The 18942-nt window shown below is 39.2% G+C and overlaps 2 protein-coding genes and 1 long non-coding RNA gene across 3 annotated transcripts in view; all 3 read right to left on the reverse strand.

Moving 5' to 3' along the window:
- Positions 1-18942, reverse strand: part of LOC111346825 (uncharacterized) — a 551029-nt gene that overhangs the window by 401237 nt on the left and 130850 nt on the right.
- Positions 1860-4125, reverse strand: LOC148737175 (uncharacterized). Its single transcript, XR_015996738.1, has 2 exons — positions 3433-4125; positions 1860-3333 (listed from the first exon to the last, which is right to left on the reverse strand). It is a non-coding gene; the product is annotated as an uncharacterized LOC148737175 (long non-coding RNA).
- Positions 4951-18939, reverse strand: LOC111342137 (stimulated by retinoic acid gene 6 protein-like). Its single transcript, XM_088749007.1, has 20 exons — positions 18785-18939; positions 17755-17812; positions 17257-17342; positions 16350-16492; positions 15408-15528; positions 14250-14298; positions 13527-13667; positions 12914-12996; positions 12645-12706; positions 12377-12438; positions 11725-11809; positions 10779-10854; positions 9919-9994; positions 9425-9473; positions 8977-9076; positions 8764-8874; positions 8029-8192; positions 7244-7360; positions 5553-5609; positions 4951-5408 (listed from the first exon to the last, which is right to left on the reverse strand). The coding sequence occupies exons 1-20, from the start codon at positions 18811-18813 to the stop codon at positions 5224-5226; spliced, it is 1854 nt and encodes a 617-aa protein (XP_088605133.1). The 5' UTR covers positions 18814-18939; the 3' UTR covers positions 4951-5223.

The following is an 18942-nucleotide window of genomic DNA, read 5'->3' on the forward strand; positions in this document are numbered from 1 at the left end:
CAGTCCTTTCGCCTGGGAGTCGTTTCGCTAACGAGACGGTTTGCTAACGTTTAAATTGGTTCCGCTAACGTTTCAGCTCAGTTGACCGACTTATCATAGGTTCTTTCGCTGACGTCATAGGTAATTTCACAAAAGTTTATTTCTAGTTTCGTTCTCTTTAAAAAATAGCGACAATTGAGTTGTTGTAACGTAAACACACAGCACTGTGCAAAAATAATGCAAACGATTATCGACGGATATCGCTATGATCGCGAGATATCAGCGATATTTGGGCGATATTCCGTTGGAGCGATATATCGGCGACATATCGCAGGGCTATTGTTCTAATAACCGCGAGATTTCGGAGACACTCAGCGATATTTCATTTGAGCTCAGCGATGTATCGCTGCCGTCTAAAGACATCTCGTTAGCACTAAGCGAAATATCGTTGGAGCTTAGCGATATATCGTTTGCGTCGGTAAGATATCGCCACCGCTAAGTGTTAGATTGGCGAAGCAACATTGCGCCACTCGGCGAACTTTTCATCACACTGATACTGTCTGAGTGAGTAGTATAGTAACAATAAATAATAATATATATAAATTTATCTAAATATATTAAAAAATAAATACATCTTTTAAATAATAAAGCAATTTATATATATATATATTGATATATCAGACACTGCTAAGCAGCCACTACGAAAAAACACCAACAAAGCCACAATTGTTCAGCAATCAGTAAATCTCTTTTGTTAACATGAAAGGTTCTTGGTTGTAATGAACTGGTACACGTAAGTAAGTCATGTCGAGTTTTGTCTTTTGAATGTATCGCCATAGTCACGTTCCGATTCGTTGCCAAGCGACACGTGATGTAACATCGCTTCCACGGGTCTGTTGTTGGAGAGAAGGTTCCCACAATTCCAATAGCACGGGCTAAGCTTGTTTGCCTGGTGCCTCACTCATTTGAAGTAAGTTTCTTGAAATTTGCTTCTTTATTCTTAAAACTGATTTGCATATTTCAAACTCGACGTGATAAATTGACTGCGGGACGGTATTTAACTAAAGTTGTTGTCATGCGTGACGCTTTCCAAATTGCCGACAGTCTCAGTCAATTTAATACTCCACTGATGCACGTATTAACAAATGGTAAACACCACAGCGTACACTATCGAGTTATGGATGCACGCGGGAGGTTGCTAAGCACGAAAGAAGGGTAAGAGTCGCTCGAGGCGATAGCCGAGAGCGACTCTAGCTTCTTGAGTCATAAATCATTAGTGAATGATCGCCCGTGTAAACTGACCGTTAAAATCATGTAAGCGATATGTTTCTTTCCCAAAGTGCTTTCCTGTAGCTGGCATGGCGCTTGAGGACGCCTAACTTCAACTTCAAGTGTACGTTTTCTTGTTACACTTGGATATTATATTCCTGAGCGTCAAAGAACGGACCGTGTCGGATATATAGTGGCCGGTGTCCCGCCGGTGAGAAATCACACCGAGTACCACTAGAATACCCATCCGTCAGATGTGTGAACATTCACGCTGTGTTTTACCACTACACAGGCCCGCGGTACCCCATTTTGAACTGAGGGGGCACTATGCATAGTACAGCCTTGGGAGCTTGATGATCTTTCGGCCCATTTCAGTCGGGAATTGAGGGGGCACTCTCTCCCAGAAAATCCTGAAAAACTAGTCACTCTCTAATGCTATACCGTACATTTTCAAGCACTCATTGCGTGTTTTTCTTAAGGGGGCATTCTGGTTACATTTTGGGGCAAATTCACTTGCATATAAAATAATGCATAAAAAATTTACAATTGAGAGAAAACAGTCAAAACTTGGCACATGCATTAATCAATGACTAATAAGTAAGACAAAATGATCAATAGACACCAGAATCTTTAATGAAGTTAATTATTAACTAATGAATTCCGGAGACAATTTTTTACTTGTTCTAGCTTCTCCTTGAAATTCTTGTGTTCTAAAAGAGCTATAGAGCTGTAACTTAGTACAAAGCACTTACACAACACACTCTACAAAGTAATTGAGCCTTTTGGGGTTTTGCCAACTGTAGTTACCATGGCAACCATTTGTCGACAGAGAATATTTATCAGACTGTAATTTCTGTTTTCTCTCTTCTGTGGAATTTTCAAAAAAGGCTCGATTAATTTGTTAACCATAATATCTATTATAACTGTGCAAAATATGGTGAAAATATGTTGAACTGCTCTTAAGATATTTAAGGGGCAAGAACGAAAACAACAAAATTTCCATAATTTGAGAAATGCAAGTTAAAAATGACCAATACAGTTAGATGCTACTTAGAGCCCCTTGACTTACATAAACTCACAAATTTACATTGATACACTGCTCACACCTATCCTAACTGTCTCTACTTCTTCCTTTCTTTCTTTTGAGGCTCTCTGAGAGTAGCAATGTCATTAAAACTGCCTGCTTCATATGTCATTCCTTCTCTCTTGACTCGGAGTTCTTCTTCTTTCGCTTTTGCTTGTTTCCTTGCAAGCCTATATTTCCTGTGCTTTTCTTGCACTCTTGCCACAGCCTGTTTTACTCTTCCTGAGTCTCTTCTTTCACTAGCTCTGTTGGTATGGTGTCCCACAACAAGCCCTGCTTCCCTCATAACATTGTGTTTCTTAGTTGTGCCACAACTAAAATGAAGGGCAGCAGCATTTGCCACCATCACTATTCTCTTTGATCCATGCCACTTGTGCTTTGGACACTTTCCAGACAAGAGAATTGATACATTCGTTAGCATTATGTGTAGCCAGGCAAACACCTTTGCAACAATGCTGACTCACTCAATCTTTCATAAATCTTTAGCAATGGCTCTTTGAAGACAGCATCCAAATGATGAGGCTTGTCTTTGCAGGCTAAGCCAGCACAATGATTAGCAGTAAAACCCCTCTCTGACCAAGTGCAATCAAAGGTGACAGGGATATCAACAAGAGAACTGTTATCATTTTTTGAGGTTCTTCTATCTATTGCGACTTGTTTTACTTCATTATCATTGGCTTTAAGCTGCCCCTTGGTGACTTTGTCGTGTGCAGCATGAAGAACCTCCTCATGGCTATACCAAGTGTCTATGGAAATGCTGAATGGCATGTTTAAGATTTCACATTGCTTAGCCACCCCTTCTCTACCAATTCCCATCTCAAAAGCAGTATAAACTACTCGTCTATTGATATCTTTACCCTGGATGGTTCTCGGGGTCTCTTGATCACCATCATGCTCTCCTGTAGCCATAACTTCCTACATGCCACACTCATGGCACTTAGCAAACAAAGAGCTGCTGATACCAAATCTCTCAATGCCTCTCTCAATGAGCTTAACATTGCCTAAAATAAAATAATTATATGTAAGACACTATAGTATAGCCACAGACAAACATTATGTGCTCGCAAATAAAGAAAAATTAAAAAAAAGATATAACACACCTGAAGCACTTGGTCCACGCGAGTGAATCCTTCGAACAAACTTCAACAAACTGTCCATAGAAACAAGCGGATAGCCTTTTACTTTTTCCTAAAATTCATAACTCTCGGAATCAGATGATTCTTGTTCTTGGGCACCTAGTTTCCGCGAAGAAGCTGGAGTTTTGGGTGGAGGAATTCTTTCACTTACAACATCCTCTTCGCCAACAAATGTGATAGCAACGGTTGCAGTCTGATCACGCGTTTTTGCCCTCAAAACAGTTTGTTTTTTAACTCCCCTGAAGCATTTTTTCTTCCTTTACTTATTCTTCTGAATAGTCGACTGTTTTGAACCATATTTAGGCATTATAACAATGATATTTTGGGTGTATACGAAATATAAACAATGGCGACACGAAGCGATGTTATGAAGCAACACGAGTTGACTCTTTGAGCTTAGTAGCCAGGCTCTAATCGGAAAATTTAGATCCAGGGACGTGGATCTAGGACTTCTGGATCCCACAGACTCAATTCAGCAGATTTTTTGTTTTTCTATTGTAAATTTAGCTGAAATTCTGATTGGTTTCGCTTTCGTTGCCATGGTAACGGAAACGCAAAATAATAGAGACCTCTCTTTATGTGGATTTTTTTTGATAAAAGCGTTCTTTGTTGGGTAAAAGAATATTATATCCTAAAAATAGATAAACTTAAGTGATCTTTAGGGGCATAACATAAATTTTACACTTCTTTGGGAATTTTTGGATTTTTTGACCAGAATGCCCCCTTAAGAAAGTTGGGGGGGGGGGGTTGAAGGGGGAGGGGGTGAGGGGGGAGGGAGATGGCCCCGCAGAAACATATAAACAGTTTACATTCTCTTGGATCCGGTAAAACCAGCTTTTTAAATTCATTTTTGCCGCGAGGCTCTCTTCGCTGCCCTTCTGAAACAGTAAATTATTCCTATTCGCGCAAAAGCCGCGAAGTAGTTAATACGTTAATTCCCAAGACCTTCTCTCCGCCGTTGCACACAGAATTTTTTCTCTTCTCACAAGTCACGTGACTCGACAGTGTCTGCAAATTTTCCCGCCATCGTCCTAGTTGGTGGCGCTGGTCAACTCCTCTTTCAGCTCATCCTTCGCCTTAAGCAAAAATTCTTTCGCCCGTTACTTATCCATCTCAATGCACAGGGCGGCTTTTAGGCGAATGTGAATCAATTTCTGTAAACATTGATATTTCTGCAGGGTACAATGCTTCAAATCCACCTAACATGGCTGTGCCCTCACATTTACAAAATGATTACCTCCGGGACATGAATTTATCAATGTAGAGTTAAAATCGTAAACTGGATTCTCCAATTTTAGGTCCGGAGGGTCCTTTTCACTTTGATTAATTAAATAACTGCCTGGCGAAGATTGGCCTCACTCAGTCTTAGAATCGTAGACCAATTTTGTAAGTTTCCAAAGTAATGATAGACCAAGTTAAGAAAAACCAAATAAAGCTCCATTTCCCTCTATTTTTCCCTAGATTGTAAAATTACCAGTACCATAACGAAACATTCGTTTTTATTGCATAAACATAGCACATAATACAACAGTGACGGTACTTGTCTAAGGGCTGTTAGACTTTATCCAGAGAATGTTACTTCTTGACTTCTGTGATTTATCACTTGCTAGGGAACACTATCTCAGTCTTTATTCTATCACCGTTTATTCCGACAACCTTTCTCGAAACAGCTATATACCTTACAACATTTGGCTACTTAAAATGCCCTTCATTTAATCCTTCAAGTGTCCATGTATTATGGACTAAACGCGACGGTTAGACCATAGCATCGACTAAAACTGATACCGAAGACGTATCGATCTCACTCTGTCCAGTGGGTACCGAAAAGGACTGGCGACGATGCTGTGTTAGTGAAGGATTACGGAGAAGAGTAACAGCTAGAAGCCAGCGATTGACAGCCTTCTGTGACACGCGTGGATGGCGAATTTCGCGTGTAAATCCTGTTTTTAAAGTTACAAAGACACTCTGTAAGTAAACGCCACTATTAAAGTGTATTTGAGTAAGTCCAAACTGCGTGGACTCCCTCAGAGCCGGAGCTCAGGCACTGTCCCGTGCGGCTAATTTATATTCATCAAATGACATACCAGTGACTTGTTCTGGCTCCCCAGCATTGTGTGGCTGCGCAGAGTGGTTGGAATGCTCTGTGATGGAGAGATTTTTGAGTTATTTAGTTAAATATAGCAATTGTTAGTTATTAGTATAATTTCTCATGGGATTACAGAGATGCACGCGTTCTGATTGGTCGCTATAATTACTTCGCAGGAGGTGATTAAAACAGGGACGTTAAATTTCATGTTGGCTGCCTCGCGTTTTAACAATGTTTCCGAGGAAGTGAAGAACGAGATGGAAGAAAATTCCAAAAGGACAAAGGGTGTTAGTTAGGCGGAACACTTTTTAGAAGAGAGATATTAACTTTATGCTGATTGAATTAAATAAACCTGCCACAGCTGCTTACCTATGTAGATACAAGTAACCAATACAATCGTAACAGGATATGCACAATGCTTTTTTTTTTTTTTTTCATTTACAAAATTTAAAATATAACTCGAAAGCACCTCAGCAATTATGATAATTAATAAAAACAGTTACTCGCCTCAGCTTCGGCGAGCATTGTTGAATAATATTCATTTTGCCAACGGCGAATAATTGTTATTAGTATAATTACTCAGATGATTATAGAAATTCTCGCGCTCTTATTGGCCTAGAATGGCGTTATATTCCGCTATAATCACCTCCGGCGAGGTGATTATAGCGGGAGGACACAATTTTAAAAATGGCCGCCTCGCGCTTTGTCGATGTGTCTGGAGAGGAAATTAATTTAATGAAAGAAAATGCCATTCCGAAGAATCCGAAGAATACCAAACACAATTTTAAAAATGGCCGCCTCGCGCTTTGTCGATGTGTCTGGAGAGGAAATTAATTTAATGAAAGAAAATGCCATTCCGAAGAATCCGAAGAATACCAAACATGCCACAAAGTTTGGAATGACGTGCGAGCGGACGTGATCAGTGCGCCCAGTTGTTCACTAACGCGTGACAATGACAAAGAAAATTTAACATTCCTTTGCTCATTTCTATAATCACCTGAGTAATTAAATAGTCCACCGGTAACGGAAAACATAATAAATGACTCTCAAGGGTGAGAGTCAATAAGTCGGACTAGCAGACAGATAAACAGAAAGGAAGACTCAATAACTGACGGACTGACAGATCAACTCATTAATTATCGGCAGAGTGACTGAGTGACTGAGTGAGTGAGTGACTGACTGACACGACTGACTGAAGAGCTTATTGACTGACTGATTGACTGAGTGAGTGACGAACTCTCTGACTGACCGACTGACTGACTAACTGACTGACTAACTGACTGACTAACTGACGAACTTACTGACTGACTGACTGACTGACTGGCTGACTGATTGACTGACTGACCGACGAACTTACTGGCTGACTGAATGACTAACTGACGAGCTTACTGAGTGACTGATGACTGACTGACTGACTGACTGGCTGACTGACCGACTGACTGACTGACTGACCGACTTACTGGCTGACTGACCGACTTACTGGCTGACTGACCGACTTACTGGCTGACTGACTAACTGACGAACTTATCTACTGACCGACTGACGAACTGATTGACTTACTGACCGGGCCATTGACCTACTTATTAACCAATAGCCGACTTCTGAGGACGAAATTTCCTTGAAATTTTAGAGTCCCGCTCTGTTCTTCTGAGACATAATAATATCTTATTTTTTAATTAAGTTACTTACGTTTCTCCTCCGAAGTTGTCACCTTGTTGCTTTCAATAAGCACTTGGCAGAACATTAACACAACGGGATGTCTGTGGGCCACCAACACATGAAGAAATCCAAGATACGCCACAAAACCTGTTTTTTAAGTTAAAGGATTAATAAGAGAGCAAGATGCGGATTCAAATAGAGTCTGTGTTATTGTTAGCATTGTTTTTGTTGTAGCTTTTACTGCTGAAGTATTTTTTTTTTTTTGCCAAGAGACCATTATTTATCGCCGCGGTGTGAGGGAAGCGGTTTAAGGGGGTGATAGCATGGCTTTCAGTGGGATCAGTCTCTTACAGAGTTTAAAAAAGACCTAGAGATTGTAGAAAAATGACTGCCAAGAGGTGGTGAGGGGGGGGGGGGGAGTCATTAGGATATTACAGTCTACAGAGCCTTATGAGGGGGGGGGGGGTAAATTTTTATTCAGAGTGACACAACCAAAATCTTCCGACCCCCTCCTCCCAAGCGAAAAAATGAGTTGTTGTTCAAATGCTTCGGCAATTTGAGACAATCAACAGCAAAAAAAAAAAAACAAAAAAAACAAAAGACAAAAAAAAACCAAAAATAAAAGGGCCTGAGAAGCAACGAGGAGTTGGCCAATATTTCAACCTTTCGGTAGAATTACCGCACAGCGGTAAGCACTAAATGGCGGGTGATAGGTTAGGAGAATAAACACGACTGGCAGTTTTCGCTCAAACTCGTTAAAATGAGGAATGAAATGACTATGAGCGCGTTTTTTAAATTTTGTTCGGAGGGCTCACCTTTGTCCCATGTCTGAAATCCTGGCATGAAAACAGTTCGGTCGAGACGCGAGAAGAAGAAAAGCCCGAGCATCATAGCTTTAGCTATGCGGAGAAGACCTGACACGACTCCAACAATGGTGTTGAGGAAAACAAACGCATAGGACATGATAGAGAACAGTCGCCTGAAAAGTGTTTCCAAAAAGAGAACAAAAAGAAAAAAAAAAGGTAAAACAAAGAGATGGTGAACAGCTCCTTATTCTGAGAGAAACAGTATTGAGAAGTAAACGTGGCCCATTTTCAAGAAGTTAAGCGCACATGTAATTCATTTGTGTGTCATGAGGCAATCTAAGTGCGTGCGCAGTTCAGGTTATTTTAGCGGAACTCGCAGCGCGTGAAGCGCAAGCAGCAAAGCCCCCATACTTATATTTACCAATTATTCGCCGAACGCGAGGTGAATATCGTCGAATAGTCCCCGAGACGAAGTCGAAGGGATTATTCGACAGTATTCACCGAACTTGAGGCGAATAATTGTTTTAGTATAGTTTCAGAGCTGAACAACAGAGAAATTTCTAAAATCCTAACATTTTAGTAACATTTATTAACATTTTATTTGAACAGTTTATATAAACCGCGTGAAGCGGTTTATATAGCGTCATATAAGGAACCGCTCGACCAATCAGATTGCTGGAAACTCTTTGCTCAGCTCTGAAATTATACTAAAAATACATATAAAAACTGTCTTTTTTAAGTTACCGGTTATCAATCACGACCGAGAAATTCGGGTATTCTCTGTCACGAAAAACATATTGAGATAAGAGAAAGCGCTGGAACAGTCGTAAAATGACGGTCAGCACTATCGATGGCCTGAAAAAAAAAAAAAGAAAAAGAAATTAAAACAAGCGAAAACGAATTAAATACCCGATAGAAAATAATTAAACAGCCTATTTAAGTTATTAATCGACTTACACAAGTCCCTTTGTCCATTTCCAAATCAAATTGCGTATTGTCTGATCAACACTTGGTATGAGAATCAAAAGAAAGCCCAGATTTGACAACACGACGAAACCTGCAAAGAGAAACAAGCGAAAAATTGGATAAACCAAAAGAAGAGATACGAAAATATCATCATTTGGAGAATGCATAGCCTGAGAAGTACATTCGCGAAAAATTATGCAAACCCTTCATTCATTCCAACTCGTAATTAGCGAACACTACGTAAAAACGGGAAAAAAAACTCGTATTTTGCTACAATATAGGTTCGCGCCTGATATGCTTTTTTGAATGGTTCTGTATAATTGACAATAAAAATAAATCATTGGAATTATAGCTTTTGCATATCCCTTTAATTAAGTTCGTGCACGCAACAAATACTAAAAGCTCTCAGATTATTTCAGGTTGAAAATTCCATACCTACCAATCACGGCATAGGCGACTTGGTATCCAGTATAACTCAGACCTCTTCCCTTCAAGACAAAAGAACCAGCAGTAAGGCAAAATGTACGTGACCTCCTTTTAATAGTCATCGTTATCATGATCGTGATCGTGACGGTAACATTGATCGTGACCATCATGACTGAACGCGGCCGTGACCGTGAAGGTGAAGGTGAAGGGGAAGGCGAAGGGGAAGGTGAAGGTGAAGGTGAAAGAGAAAGTGAAGGTGAAGGCGAAGGTGAAGGTGAAGGGGAAGGCGAATGTGAACGTGAAGGTGAAGGTGAAGGTGACCGTGACTTGTTTTGACTGTTATAGTTATTCAACAATTATTAGGTCATTCAAGGAGCTAAATCTCAAATTTAAGGAGGAGTGTGAGAGCTTTCCGGTCTTTCAAATTATCTTGACCTTCATGTAACTAAAGATTTGTCATTTCCTCTTCCATTTTAATAAGCGTTACAAGCAAATTTCTTGCCATACCACAAAAGAGGCTGGTGAAAGGCAAATGTTCTGCATTAGGCGTCTATCTCCTCGGTAAAGCTGAAGCACGTGGTCCCTGTGAGAGAGAATTACAATAGACGCCACAATAACCTTTCAGTTCGAGTTCAACAAATGCCTTAAAATTAGTTAGCAAGAAAAGACTTCCACAGCAAGAGATAAGAAACGCTCAAGAAATCACACTTTCATTTTTCTTTAACGTATTTATCGCCCTGTGGTGGTGGTGGTGGTGGTGGGGGAGGGGGGGGGGGTCACAGGGTTTTGTTTGTATCGCAATATTCCATGTTTTATCATTTAATTTATGACCTCCCCCTTCTCATTAGCGTATCATTGGCTGTCAATCATCCATATTCCCCCTTCATATTCTGTTAACGACGACTGATCCCCCTCTGTTCCGCCTGGAAACCATGTGATTCCCCAAAAATCCTCAGACTTCCTTCCCCGCATTCTCCTCAGTTATTTTAAGACCTTGAGTGTTGGTCCGGCCGGGGCTCTAACCATCGACCTCGACCTCTCGCACAAAAGTCCAGCGCTCTAACCAATTAAGCCAACTGGGAGACGAGACATCGAGATCGAGTAGAAATTTAGTTGTGGAAATTCCACGTAGTGGTTTATCTTGTCCACTGTTTCTAGCGAAGGGAGGAAAACCTGAAGCCTTGGAGGGAAACCGAAGAACTCGGAGAAAAATTAACCTTCAAAACATGTAACGCAAGGTACGGGAATTGTTCCCGGTCAAAACGGTGGGAGACGGATGCTCTCACCACTGCGCCATAAACTCATAAAACGTCCTGGTTAGCCATTCATGGTAGAACGAATACATGTGGTAAGTTAGTCACACGTACCTGTGGCACTTCATGAAATGAAGAGTTGTTATAACATATATCAGAGCAGCGAAAATATACGATCCGTAAAGACAACCTGAAATCAACATTATGTAGAAATAAATCTTGCAAACAGAAAATTAAAAAGCAACCTTAACATGTTCCAAGGAAGCAATTAGGTGGTAAGACAGAGTAAAAGTGAACAGTGCTTTAGTAAACGGTGCAATTATTGTGGGCATGGCGGTGGAGCGAAAACAACGCGGGGGACTTCGGTTGGGTCACGTAACGATCTTGAACAAAATCTTCCTTATTTTTCACACCACTGCAAATATGGCGCCGTAAACAGTCACGAGACGTTTCACCGACTGAGCGCCGGGAACAGGCTAAACAGGCGCCGGGAAAAGGCTAAAATAGCCCCTGATACTGGAGCTGACGTTTACGATGCGACCGACATCAAAATTGCATTCTCTGGATCTCCTCACTTTGTATAGGCAAGTCGTGAGAGAAGTCTCACATTTTTAATGATTAAGGCTTACTATAAAAGCGACCTTCTCTCGGAAAATCTTCAACTTCACAATCTTCTCAGTGCGATTTACATCGATTTACCATTCTAAGGAGATGGACGATCTCCTTTCGAGATTTCTTTTTTTTTTTTGCGAGGTATTCTGATGAAAATGGTCACAGGCGGTAACAGTTTCCATGAAATCTCGGGGAAATATGGCCTATCAGAATGCAGTGCGTCCTATACAGAATATGATAATAAACATTGGTTATACGACTAATTTTTATGGAGCAGTTTCCGCAGATTATAATATATTCAGCAGTTTTGAGAAAGTTTTGATTCATCGACTTATGGACTGGGTGACTAAACCATTGATGAAAGATTGTGTTTCACACCATCAAGTTTTTCAAGGCTGAGAGAGTTAAGGAAGCAGGTAGATTATTATTTTTACAGGTAATACGTCACCTCTCAGTACTTGTACATCAATGCCAAAATAGGTAACAAAAACGTTAGACTGATCTCCCCACTGTATGAGAAATGTCAGTGAGACCTACATGGAACATAGAGTAATAAATTGTGTAAGAATCATTTCATGGAAAATGTTTTCCTTTAAGAAAAATACACATGACGTGTCTGTTATAAACTTAATCCTCGCCAAAGACAAAGTCGAAATACCTGCAGAGAATGAAAACATCAATCTCGACGGTCCATCAGAAGAACCCTCGATATCATTGACTTGGACTTCTCGCTCGACAACGCTACCGCCTGCCCAACGTAGTTTTATGAATTTTACCATGTTTTATATATACTTTTTTTTGTTTTTACCTTTTATGTGAATTTATTAAATTATTATGATTATATTTTAGGGCTAGCTAGTGTAATTTTATCTCTTGAAGAATAAAAACGCTTTTTTATTTTAGCATGGACAATAGTAATATTGATGATAATGAAAAGGATTAGATTGTAAATAGGATTTTAATTGAAATCGGAACTACCATTCGGTGGTTTCTTTATTTTTAACTTGTGAATAATTAATTGCTTTGAGTGTTAATAAAGTTTGATGATTATTATCTCTAAATCGGTAGACAAGACATCTACTTATACACTGAGTACTAACTTCGAAAACAGCTATCCCGATGAGAAAGACTGTTGATATGAACTGAGTGGAGAACTTGAAATCTGAAATCATAGAAGTTTTCCATTTCATTAGTCCAATCCATTCGTATAGCACTGAGCCCGTTATTAAAAATGATATCAAAGAAACAAATGAATAAATAGATAACAAAAAGGTTCTAAAAATGATGGAAAATCATGAAGTAAATGCTAATAAATCAATCTAAATATACCAACATCGTTTATGTTGTAACATAATACCATATACACACCTGCCCTTGGCATGTAAAAAAAGTGGAGAATCTTCCAGTACCACTCTGCTTTGTCTGGGTATCTAAACGGATTAAGCAAACGATAATGCTGAGGTTAATGCTGACACATTTTCCTGATCTAACACTCTCGATGACAACAGTAAGGGCGAGGACGAGGACTTGGAGGGAAAATGGCAAGGGTCAGGGCAAGGGCAAGGGCAAGGACACTAACATAAACACGGAGTCTTTTCAGAGGACCAACTTATAATAAAAGTTAAAGGATATCTTACATTTGAGGTTTTTGGCCTAAAATGAACTTCACGTGAACAACGTCAGAATCATGAGCCAGTGAGCGGGAGGAAGGGTCGTTTCCCTAGAGAAAAACATTCGAGGGACGTAATAAAAATAGATACCGTTACCTCAATGCTTTAGTTATATCCTCGTGAAGCCACTTTTGCATGTTTGTTCATAGAATCTTAAATATATCTTGGATCTCATGGTGTTCTAACATTTTCTTTTGCGTTTTGATCGTAAAACGCCTTAAAAACCCTTTTTAACCCCTTCCTTTGAATTCCATCATGCTTTACTGTCAGTACTTAACTGAGCTGGGGATGTTTTAGAACTGTAGTCGGTCATTGACATATCCATCACTTTCACACATTTGTGGAGCCAGTGTGTCGTAATTGTAACTTGGTGGTCCAGGTTGAACCCTCCACCTTGCTACTTACTGGATTTGTGTTGTCTGTGTCTAATTTGTTCATTTTCAATCTGTCAAATAGTTTGCACAACGCATTCGATCACGATCTGTATGTGTAAATTGCACAAGGATATACTAACTATATTTGTTGTATATGTTTTGAATTTGTTCCAAAAAAACAAAACATGTCAGAAAATCCAACTTACAGCTGACTCCGTAGAACGTTTAGACCATACATTCTTAACTCTTCTTATCACAAGGAAAGCAAATCTCACTGTAATAAAACTAAGGCACATGGTGGTCGGCAGATGGGAAATAATGTAAGTCAGTGCGATGGATCCTATTTCCTAAAAGGAAAAACAACACATGATTACTTTTAGATGTGGTTGCTTTTGAGCCGGAAACCCATGATATATTGGCATTCATCATAACATTCGTTCGTTCGCTTTTTGTCCTTTAACTGCGCCGAAGAGAGACAGTCAGAGACAGAAACAGAGAGACAGAGAGACAAAGAGGAAAATTGATAAGTCGATGAATTGTTTATTTAATATATGACAGTCGCTCTTTCTGATCGTTTAGGTGGGAAATTTATACGATCAATACGTATTACAGTATCATGTCTTGAAAAAGTAACTTCATTTGAACATCCGAGGGTAGCTATCTGACCGCTATACTGATTTTTCTTCTTCAGAGGAAAACATGTCAAACACACTTTCATTATTCAACCTTAACCGAAAAAGAAAACGCACAAAAAAACAAGCAATGATAATAATAATAATAATAATAATAATAACAATAATAATAACAATAATAATAAAAATGATAACAAAAATAAAAACAGAGACAAAACAAATTAACAAAGCAAAGAAACATGTAACTTAACACAAGCTTTTATAATCATCTAAACTATAAGCTTTAAAAGTCTCTACCTTAAACGCAACGTAGCAACGTATCTGTGTCGCAAGTTGAAAAGAAAATCTGAAAGAAGTCAGTGGAGGTCAATGAATTAAGTATCATTGATCTGGCCTTTCCGACAAACCGTGAAAGGACGAGAGGTTAAATTTAACAAATGGTAAACACCACAGCGTACACTACTGAGTTATGGATGCACGCGGGAGGTTGCTAAGCACGAAAGAAGCGTAAGAGTCGCTCGAGGCGATAGCCGAGAGTGACTCTAGCTTCTTGAGTGCTTAGCAAACCTCCCAAGCGCATCCATAACTCAATAGTGTACGCTGTGGTGTTTACCATTTGTTTTATAACATAACATTGATGCATTGTAGCTAAAGAGTTCCCTTTTATTTTACTAATCTTACGTGACCAGAAAAAAGAAGCGCGCGCGGAAAAATAGTGTTTGCATTTGCTCACGTCAGCAGCGTACACCCACGGGCAAATGGGGGACGCTCAATTGACCAATTAGAGCGCGCGCTTTACTTTGGTTATGTTATATGACCTGATAAGGCATCTCGTCCAAGAATAAAAAGCCAGTGCAGGACTCCATAATCCTATTAATCGCATGTTTTCAACTTATTTATTCAATGTAAAGACTAAGGTCACAAGAATTTTTCAAGATTGACAAAAAGTCCCTGCATGAAGAAATTTTGAGAGCACGGTAATGAATTATCTATTCCAATGAGGCAAATAATATCTGACACAACGATCTAACGCATCTGTAAACCTCGCAGCGACAGTGGAGAAATAGCGTTGTGTTATTTACCGGTCCTTATTTAAAGTCCTTATGCTTTAAGAAAAAGTGGTCTCAAGGTCTTGAGTACTGAGGGTCCCAGGTTGAAGACCAAAGGCCGGACCCAAAACTACGGGAGAAAAGCATCAAATTTTTCACGTACGGATCGTTTAAACTGGTTTCTAGCTTATTCATTTTATTCTGCTGGTTTACTTTTTTTTCCCCATTATACCTGCAAATGGTTCAGAAAACCTTCTCAACTTAGGTCCTTCATGTAAACAACTGGATCAGCTACTAGCGCGCGATAAGCGATTAAGATTCGAGGAAGTAAGATTCTGGCCTGCTGAGATGCTTCAGAAAAAAAAAAAATTAAAAGAAAATATTCACAATTTAAGGTCTTACATACCTCAACACACCATAGAGGAAACCGAGAATAGCGCCAAGTAACTTGTATTCATTTGTGAGACAGGCAAAATATGGATAGAATAATATGGTGTTCAGGAGGACAGCCAAGAAAACATCAATAACTGAAGAAAAAAAGGTAAAAAAAGATCGTAATTTCAAATCATAATATGCAGACCTCCGATACATTTTCAAAATCTTTTACCGCCTTTTTTTTCAATTTTAACTGCTTTTTTATGATTTTGGTTCAGTTCCTCTTGCTTTCTTTGATTTATTGTCTGTTTTTATTTATTTGATTTTTGTTTGTTTGTCTGTGTTGTTGTTTCTAGGCCTGGTTTTGCCTCTTCATATTGCTTTAGTTTTTATTTTGGGATGATCTAAAGCAAAAATTGAGTCAGATGCCCACGGGCCTGGGTGTGGCAAGTTACGAGGGTCTCAGCGAGGTGATGTCTTTTTACAGCTGACGGTTACCATTTTGGCCAAATTACGGATAATGCTATATTTCTCTCCGTTACGGTTAACCGAGATGTTAAAAATTAATTTCAATCGATCTTAATTCATTTCCATAATTCTAAAACAGATCAAACGGCTGTTGGGTTACTATAGAGAAAGTTTTCTTCTTCCCAACATTAATTTTAGTACATTGACTTGAACAGTCTAAAACTCTGAAACTTTCAAAATATCACAGTCTAACGACTGAATATTTTGCTCTTTTACGGCTATCGGTGAACGCCATTAAGACTCCATTATCACAGAGTAGTTTGCTGAGACCTTTAATAAAAAGACACCATGTACGAAATGCATGGCAGAGAGATTTCTGGGGTAAGCGCTTCACATGCTTCACTGTAGTTTTGATCTTCAAAGCTTTTCTCAGGTAAAGTCTCGTAATGAGTTTTTGCTGCCAAGAAAGCTAAGAAATTCGACCATAATAGCACCAGTTACCTACTTTTTACCCAGGGAGATTCAGATGGGATAATCGAGATACTGCCTTTTCCACCCAATGCCATGGTCAGAACAGTGCTGCCTGTGGCTCCAAACGTGAAAGCAATGGTCCATCTGTTACTAAGACCGCCAAGAAAGTTCATCGGTCTGAGAAGGAATAATGCAGATCTGTTGTCACCATGGAAAAGTTTACTGCCGCTGCTTTTCTTTCGTTCTTTCTTTTTTTTTTTCCGTTTTCATCCTATGCAGAAAACAACTTAGCATGCCAAGAGGGCAAGCGACGGTCAAACCAAAGGAATTGGACTAGTCTCGTACCTAGACCTTCCACGGCCAAGTGGTTGTAAGGTCACAGTTACACTGTAGGGATCTGGTTACGAGATTACTGAGGGGAAGAGGGGGGGGGGGGACGGGGGGCAACTGACTGAAAAAGAACACAGTTGTCGATAAAGGTGATTGATATTGCAAAAACCAGAACGTAGGTCAGTTGGTCATAAGTTTAAACAATTTAGCACCTTTGCTGAAAATTTAAAAACACTTCTGCATTTAATAAACTAGTCTTGGAGACAAGTTTTCAACTTTGAACCTGTGGCTTTTGAATATTTGAGGTAGACTGGTTTGGAATAACTTTACTACTTTACTTGCGGGTACCTGTCTAGATTTGAATTATTTGCAATGTGAAGATTTGTCATAATAAGGGAGTAATTGTAACGCAAAACGCGAGCCAAGACGAGTTCCGATGAAACAAAACGCCAAGGCAAAGGTTTTTGTCTGCGTACACGTGTGCGAATGAGTGCATGTGTTTGTGTTTGTGTGCGTGCATGCATGCGCATATGCATGGTGATCCATATCGTTCAAATCTTTACAGTTGCAATGATATAAGTGTTAATTATTTTCATACAAGGGCAACATACATCAGTAGTCCAGGACGCCCATCCCAGAGCTCCAATTTAAACTTGGTGCGTCGCTTCAGGAATGAAAGAACGAAAATTATAACCAACTGTAAAAAAAAAAAAAAGAAAAAAAAAGAAAAAACATTAGATGATCTTCCAAAATGAATCACCTCTCATAAATATCACAAGCGCCACCGATTGAGAAGAAAAATTAATTCCCAGAGCCAAATATTACACTTATTGCCGGAATGTTGCGGCGATACCGACACGTATTGCTAGTTTTTTTTTTTTTTTTTTCTCGCTCTAAACTGTTTAACTTTTTGCAACGATTGTTGGTTTCCAAACAGATTTGGATTATGCCGCCACTTGTTGTAATAAATACTGAAAATCCAAGCTTGCCTACATAACTCTAGTGGTCCATCAAACCAATCATCATCGTTATCATAATCTTCATAACCATTATCATTATTAATGATAACGAATATTTACGAACATTACGTAATATAACAGAACACTCACTGCAGGAGCAAGACATCCAAAATCAAATTGTCTACTCTGTTTGAGAGCCTTCACACAACTACAATATGAGAAAAAAAATTATTCGGTCATACATCCACAACGGTAGGTTCGTTTTATCAGGAATGCAGCAAAGAAAAGCCCTATCGAGAACGTTGTGCATGGGGCACGATAAGACGACAGTATCTTAGATGGGGTACTGAAAAAAAAAAAGAGAAAAAAAAAAAGCTAATGAGAAGCTTCACTGAAAGATTTTTATAAATAGTTACGCCAGGGTTTTCTGTGCTGTATAAATATTTAGCTTTCCACATGCATCTAGAATTGAATAATTAAACGGTTGTTGACCTATTCCTTTTAAGAACGGGCAGGGAACCAGTGAATAATAACAAGAGCGAGTGGTGTCCGATTCGGTCTGTAATCGTGCAACCGTCGATCAAGAGTGCATTTTTTTTTTAATCAATAGTATTAGTATTTCTTCAAGAGAATATCTAGATTTCTGACCGAAATGGAAACCTAAATGTCCTTTTACACTTCCCATTTAAGAATGAGGTAGACATCATGCTGTCAGTGCACAAACAGGGCTGCTGACAATCAATCACACTTAATAATTTTGTCATAATAATGGTGAGTAAGGTAAACTGTCTGTTAAACATGTAAATTCTGAAACGTAAATTTAAATGTAAATTTGAAAAATTCTAGTCTAGTCACGTAAATGTAAATTCTTGAAATTCTTTCAATCGCATATTTTTGCAGCTATAAAGCGACATAAGGTTTACAACAAAAATAAACCTGCGTGCTGTTGTTATTATGGTTTGCTTATTTCATCGAGAATGGTAAAATTCAACCGAGAGTGACGAAACCAAACATTTTCTTCTTTTATTCTCTTGCCAACTTGGGAAGCTTTGAAACGCCTGCCACCGAGTCGGTTCGTCTACGGAATCATACGGAAACTTCTTGAACGAAATATATGTGTTCGATTGATGGTACAAATTAACAAGTTATAACAATTTTTTTCACAATATTTATCACTTACTCGTTCTCATTTGTCGCATCTGAAGCCATTATGACTGCTTTTCTGAGCCCCGCAGGCGTTTGCTTTCCATGAGAGCGAAACGTCGACAGTCTCGTTCCCAGTCTCCTCTCTCTTTCTTTCTCGTCGCGGCTGTTTCAAGCTGTTTTCCTGTTTGCAAG

Source organism: Stylophora pistillata, chromosome 2 (assembly GCF_964205215.1).
Source record: "Stylophora pistillata chromosome 2, jaStyPist1.2, whole genome shotgun sequence".
In the NCBI taxonomy this organism is placed as follows: Eukaryota; Metazoa; Cnidaria; class Anthozoa; order Scleractinia; family Pocilloporidae; genus Stylophora; species Stylophora pistillata.